This window comes from Coffea arabica, chromosome 11c (genome assembly GCF_036785885.1).
Source record: "Coffea arabica cultivar ET-39 chromosome 11c, Coffea Arabica ET-39 HiFi, whole genome shotgun sequence".
Taxonomy (NCBI): Eukaryota; Viridiplantae; Streptophyta; class Magnoliopsida; order Gentianales; family Rubiaceae; genus Coffea; species Coffea arabica.
In genome coordinates this window covers 32,529,259-32,536,089 of record NC_092330.1, presented here as the reverse complement: position 1 = coordinate 32,536,089, position 6,831 = coordinate 32,529,259, and the positions used below count along the sequence as shown (strand labels likewise).

At 33.8% G+C, this 6,831-nt stretch overlaps 1 protein-coding gene across 2 annotated transcripts; it reads left to right on the top strand.

Moving 5' to 3' along the window:
* The first annotated feature begins 758 nt into the window (after positions 1–758).
* On the top strand, positions 759–5,624 carry LOC113717319 (NADH dehydrogenase [ubiquinone] 1 beta subcomplex subunit 7). 2 transcript variants are annotated; one of them, XM_027242112.2, is made up of 2 exons: positions 759–1,216; positions 5,372–5,624. In XM_027242112.2, exon 1 carries the CDS (start codon positions 901–903, stop codon positions 1,207–1,209), a length of 309 nt encoding a protein of 102 aa, XP_027097913.1. In that variant the 5' UTR covers positions 759–900; the 3' UTR covers positions 1,210–1,216; positions 5,372–5,624. The 2 variants fall into 2 exon arrangements, with proteins under 2 accessions (XP_027097913.1, XP_027097914.1); XM_027242113.2 differs by having other exon boundaries at positions 763–1,216; positions 5,383–5,624.
* The last annotated feature ends 1,207 nt before the right edge of the window (positions 5,625–6,831 follow it).

The following is a 6,831-nucleotide window of genomic DNA, read 5'->3' as shown; positions in this document are numbered from 1 at the left end:
CAAAAATTACCAATCAATTTTGAAATGAATTCAAAAATTCAGAATTCGTAATTCATAAATTTAGAAGGATGCGAAAGATATCGAATTCATGTATTTTGAAATAGATATGAAAATGGTACTGGTTTCTTGAAGCCGGATTTTACTAATTTTGAATTGAAAAAATATTTAAATATTAAACAACACATATATAATTTAGACATATATGTATTATACATGAATACCATATATAAGCAAATAGCATGTGCAAAATACATATTAGAATGTTATATACATTCAATTTTATGTAAAACTAAATGTTATCATAAGAATATATTATGTTATGATGCACTTTATAATATATAACAGAATGCATTATTCTTTTTGAATTTAGTATTCGCTACTCAATTCCAATTTTGAATTGAAGCGAAATCGAAACTAAAAGTTTTCTATTAGGTTGGAATCTCACAAGAAAAATTACCGAAATCAATGAATTCAATCAGCCGAATTATCGATTTTGATTTTGATGCTCAGTCCTAGTCATATCCAAACAAACTATATGTTTATGCATCATTATTCGCAAAAAAAAAAAAAAAAATCTCACAATCCCATATTTTATATATATATATATATATCACATCAGAAATCACAAAGTATTACATTACACTACATAATACAAAAAATGTTTTTCCAAATAATCTTCCCAAAACAAATCCTCGTTTCACTATAGATAAACTCAATCTTGGGCGACAAAACGCAAGCAACCCCTAATTACAGGGGTCAAACCGCATTAAGCCTAAACTTTCCAAGCTTGCAGCCCGTCAAAGGAGCACAGAGTTTCCCCACAACACCTCCCGAACCTCCCAATTACACTGCCATAGCATACCTAGAAAATCAAGCAATCGATCAGCAGAGACCGTAGAAATGGAGGTGCCAGGGTCATCAAAGAAGATGATAGCAACCCAAGAAGAAATGGTGGAAGCCAAAGTCCCAATCCCTTACAGAGACCAATGTGCCCATTTGCTGATCCCACTGAACAAGTGCAGGCAGGCGGAGTTCTATCTTCCTTGGAAGTGTGAGGACCAACGCCACTCCTATGAGAAGTGCGAGTACGAGCTTGTCATGGAACGGATGCTCCAGATGCAGAAGATCCGGGAAGCCGAAGCCAAACAAAAACAAGGCTCCCCAGCGCAGCAGCCTATTCCTCTTATACCTAAAACTGCCAATGCTTGATCTAAAGGTAATTCTTTTATATTTTTTTTCTTTGAGTTTTATATTGGATGATTGTACCCTTTTTTTTGAGATTGTTTTGACATTTTTCTGGGTGTCAATTTTATTTGGTTTAATCGTAGGGAAGGTAAATTAATATTTGTTTTCTTGGGTTACTGTTGAATAGGTTTTGTTAAGTGGGTTTGCTTTAGTTTTTTAATTGACAGTCGTTAGGATTGATAATCTCTATGTTTTGTTGTTGCAAACTTTCTTTTTTTTCTTAAAAAAAAATGTTTTAGGTTATTTCTGAATGGAATTTTTGGTATAGAAATGTAATTTTTGGTTGAAGTGCTTGCAATTTATGAGCTAATGACTCGTATAATAGACAATTTAATGGCAGTTTTGGTCTGCTATTGAGAATTATTAATCAAGGATTTTTCTTGTTTTAGTTTTGTAATTGATTATTTACATTTTCTTTAATTGAATGTGGTTTAATTCAAGTTTATGAGTTTCTTAGTGAGTTTCTGTATCTGTTAGTGTTGCATTGCTCATTTAAGTGGTTCTTTGTGATAAAGCTTATATCCTTCTTTTGTACCTTACCTTGTTGGTTGGTGTTCTGCTCCAGTTTGTTGATTTGCATTGGCAATTCTCCTTTGTGTGTTTGGATTCTTTTAAAGTCTGTCTGTGGATATTGAGATTTATATGCGTTGAACACATTATTTCCAACATTGTGCTTGTAGTTTTTTCGCAGAAGTTGTGAAATTTTGTTTTGCATTTCTTATTCCAATATGACCTATCAGCTAAATTTTCTGTTGGTTATAATAGATGTTTTAGCATGTATGAGGCTTTGAGTAGTGGTTTTTCTTTTCCAGTTCTTTATTTTTGAGCTGGGTGGTTTGTCATGCAGTGTGTATGGTGTTTCAAATGGCAAATGGCTTAATGCTTGCTTAAATGTTTGACTGGTTGTTTAGGATGTGTTTGTCTTTCTTTCATTTTTTTAAAGGTTTGTTGGTGAACTTATTATGTACTTTTGGCTAATGGTTGGAATGATTTAGCATTTGATGGAAACACGGGATTGGAGTGATTTAACATATAAGGATTTTCATTTATTTTCACCTTAATAGTAATAGACTTGGTCTGGAGTTGGATGTTCATTGAACTGATTATGCATTTGATGGATGAAGCAATAAGTTTTCTCTGCTAAATATATTTGACCCGAAAGAAAATATTGATTACATAATGCATGAAATATTATCTCTTGCACTTGTGGATTTTTCTCACTTACATCAAGGAAGCTTTAGGTCCTGTTTAAGGTTGTAGGTTTTATTTGATAATTTGAGGTATAGAATTCTGCATCAGAGTTCTGTCCTGGGGTACTGGCTGTTTTTCAGATTCAGGTTGGGTCTTGTGGTAGAGTTGGGGAGGAGGATGGACCAAAAGGCACTGGTGCCTGCCTCCCCATGTTTTTGGCCATCCAAAATAAGTTGGACGCTCAAGGTCCTCTTTTTGGTTGAAATGAAGGATTCTGCAAATGGGGGACCCAGTCAAGAGACAGCCAAGAAGTTTGTTGATTATCAGTTAAAGTGCAACATGTGGTGGTTAGATCACATATTTCACGGTTTTCACTTTTTAGATTTTTTATTCAAGATGATTTAGTTTATAGGAGATGATCATATGTAGTTCTATTGGTCTTAGAATTTACTTATGCAGGGCTACTGTGAAGGTTTGAATCAAGGTAAACCTTTTCTGAAACTGAGAGCATTCCTGTTCTATTCAATGGACGAAGTTAAATAGTTCCTAAACCACAAAATAATAGGCATAAGGTTAATTTCAATATTTAGGGATGCCATAGTTTTGCAATCATCAGTCGGTTGGAGGGCAAGGGATATGTACCACTTTAAAGACAATGTATACAAACTTGCCACAGGATGTCTTTGCTCTGTTGCAGCTCATACATCTCAGTGAGAGAACTTTTTAGTTCCTTTGCTTTGTGTGAATCTGTGATTAGCTTTTTGCTACCTTTGAATGTTCATTGATACCACATCTTACTCCCAAAGTTGTTTCTAGATGCGCTAACTGTAACGGCATGATTAGTTTTATTTTCCACTGACTAAATTTTGATAATTTTGTACGTCAGAAGTATTGAATCTAATTGTTCTGTTGTAATGGAAAAGATTGCAAATGTAGTGCCTTTTTACTAGATAATAAATGATTTTCACATTTAGCCACTTATTTCTCCTGCCATACATGAGGTTTCTGTCTAGGGTATTTCATTTGTGCTATTAGTTCACGAAATTATGTCAAAGCATCAATCAAAACCCTATCAAATCATCAAGCTAAATGGATGTCTTCTTTTTGTTTTTTTTAATTAGGAGCAGTTGTGTTCTGTGGCTGCTTTTTATGAGTGAGTAGACTGTGATATGTGACAAGCTGGTTATAAAGTGCAACTGCTCACATGAACAAAAAACCATGGAATTTGGGGTGCTTTAGTAATTGGTTCTGGTCAATACCAGCAGGATTTGGCCAGTTACAGCTTTCATTGCTTCAATGAGCCTCGTTTTTGAGTTGATGCTGGGTAAAAGGACTTGGAAAAAAAAAAAAAGGAAATTATCCATTTAGTGGAGCTAAGCTGGAAAACAGTTGTAGCCTATTGAGGCTTGTAACCAAAAGTTCTCTTCCAAGGGGCATGTAGAGGAACATTGTATCCCCAGCCGGGAAAGAATCTGGCTAAACAGCTTTCCCTGAAAAAAGATAGCTGAGGATAATACTCATATTTAAAAATAAGCTGTAGTCCTTGGGATCTGGTTTTTTATTGAGTTTGAACATCAGTTGAATGGGAAGTATGCTTGAGTTGGGGGCAGAAAGAGATGTAGGCAAATAACAGTTGTTAACTATTATAGTTTCTGATGTCTTTTCCTTTCGAGGTTGGAAGAAAGTTCAATTCTTAACAGTTGCTTATTAGCAACTTTCATTGCATTGTGTTTTAGTAGCTCTTATCCTGTATTGAAGTCTGAAATCCTACTGGCTAATCGCTGGTAACAAAACTGCTGTGAGTGCAAGTTGGCAAGTTACTGGTTTGGCATTCATACATGTGTTGAAGAATGATACTCAAGCCTGTTTGAAAAGGTTTTTCTGATGACGTTATTCAGCAAAGCTGTAGCTGGATTCATCATTCTTGTCATCAATAACTTCAAACACAATTATAATCTTGAAACTGTTTTTGTAGGAGTTTGCTTTCTGTCCTCTTAAAACCAAAGTTTTTGTGGGCTTGGTTGTAGAAATAAATAAATGTGTGTTGAGATTAGGGGAATATTTGGTGCCTAAGATACATTAACTTTTTCGTGATCAGTTCGATGGCGTAGGGATTTGATTCTCATGAGCCATGTAGAAAGGAAGAAAGAAGTGAGCTTTAATACGTGATTGAAATTTCTGGCTATATCTCATTATCTATATTTCTTGGAAGCCTGAGCAATGCAAAAGATTTTCGAAGAATTTAGTAATTGGCTATGTGTAATTTTGTCAGGGCGAAAGTCATTGGTAATGCCATAATGGGTATAAGCTGCACTGTGCTTGTCAATCTGGTGACACTAACAAATTAGCTGCCTGAAAGTCACCTTTCCACTGTGTTACGGCAAATTGCACGTGTTTGTGTTGAACAATTCCTGTGTTTAGGATGGCAAATTTTGTCTTTAATTGTCATCTAGCAGGAATTTGTTCACCATAGACATTTTTGGAGGTTTGAAGCCTTTTTCTTGTGGAAGTTCTTGGACCGGGAAGAGGAAAATGGAATTTACTGGTCTAATTTGCGTTAGAGATAATCGTTGAGAACCCTATTTTATTCAAAACGGGAAGAAGATTATGTAGAGTTGTGATGATACTACTATGTCCAGAGCAGCACTGGGAAGTAGATTATATGTCGTGTTTGTCTTGTATTCACCATTTCTAAGCACAGATCTTCCACATGAATGTTGATCCATGTTTAACCTTGAAAGGAGAATATTAGTAAGGAAATTTGTGGTCTTCTTAGTCGGTTATTGTTGTTTGCATGTCTTTTTTTTTTTTGGGAACAAAAAAATTAATAGGAAAACCAGTTTCTAGTTCTTCTACTATTTATTGTGGTGACTTTTTCTTCTCTTTTTCTTTATTTATCTTTTTCACTTCAATGTATCTAATGGTGTTTGTTCAGTGTTCTAACAGGTTGCTGAGGCTGATGAGATTGTGTCATTATTAATCCGTGAAATTCTGTTCGAAACTCTTCGATGTAATGCAACCTGGAACTAGACTATCCTGTTCTGGAATTTAGTTTTCTCTAATAAGCATCTTGTGGACACAGTTTTTGGTTTATTTTGATGCTGTCTCAGTATCTCACAGATTACTGACTTATGTAATGCAAATCTCATGGACTGGTTTTTGGCTACCAAACTCAAAATCTTGTGCCATAGTTGTGTCTCGGCATGTTGCTGACTGACCCCTGAAAGCAGTACCAAACTCCATTGTGAATCTCTGGAACCTATAAAGAGGGCATATGCCAAACCAAGTAAATGAATCAATGTAGTGAATATTTTGAAAATTACTCATATTTTTTTTAATTAATTTTATGAAACACGTAATAATTTTTTGACGTCTTCTTCACAAATTATACATCAATTTTTGAAAAAAAAAATTAAAATTTCAATAAGGACGATGACTTATCTTCTTAGTTATTTATAAAATGACAGCAACATGTAGCCTAACTTTGTAGATGCACATACAAATGTAATAAGGTAATAAAATTTGGAAAACTTTTTTAGACACTGTCAGTGTAGAATTATTATTTTTTATATATTAGTAGGTTTATATCATGTTACATAATACGAATTTAGATTTGAAATTCAAATTATGTACATGTGTAGCATATATTTAAAGTTGTTAGTGTAAAAAAAAAAAAAATACTACCATTACAGTGTGAGTGCATAAAAAGTTAATGTACAAAATTTTGATAAATTTAATAGCAAAATTGGTATAAATGTAGTATAATTTAAAAAAAAAAATGTTCATACTACTCATGACTGATATTTGTCCATCCTTCCCTTTCTCGTCAGGAGATTTTTTTCCTTTGTCCCTACACCTTAATAGCCTTCCCCAGTTATACTATACTACTACTACTGCGTACTTTGGATGATGATAATGAACCTATGGCTGTAGTTGGGACTGAGTGGACTATTTTAGGTCTTCCTTTCCGATAGAGACCTTTAATTAGAGCTCCACCAATTTGTTTGGATAGGGTATTATTTAAAATATTATTTGGAATAATTACTGTAACACTTTTTGTAATGTGATGTATGTGAGATAAAAAGGTGATTGAGAATATAAAAAAATGGGTTGAAAAATATGTTTATAATGCAAACGAAATATTATTTGGGATAAGTTCATTATCCAAACAATGTCTTCTTTTTCTTCAAATTGATTTTTTTTTTTTGGTTTCTTTCTCTAACCCCCAAAAAAAAAGTGCCGTATGAAAGAATTAGTTTACTTTGACTTGGAGCTTTTAAAAAGAAAAGGTTTTTCAAGAGAACGAACACATGTGGGTTATTTTCGTAACTAAAATTGAAAGGAAACTAAATCAAAGTTTCAAAAGTTAGGAAAAACTCTTCAAACAAATTTTTA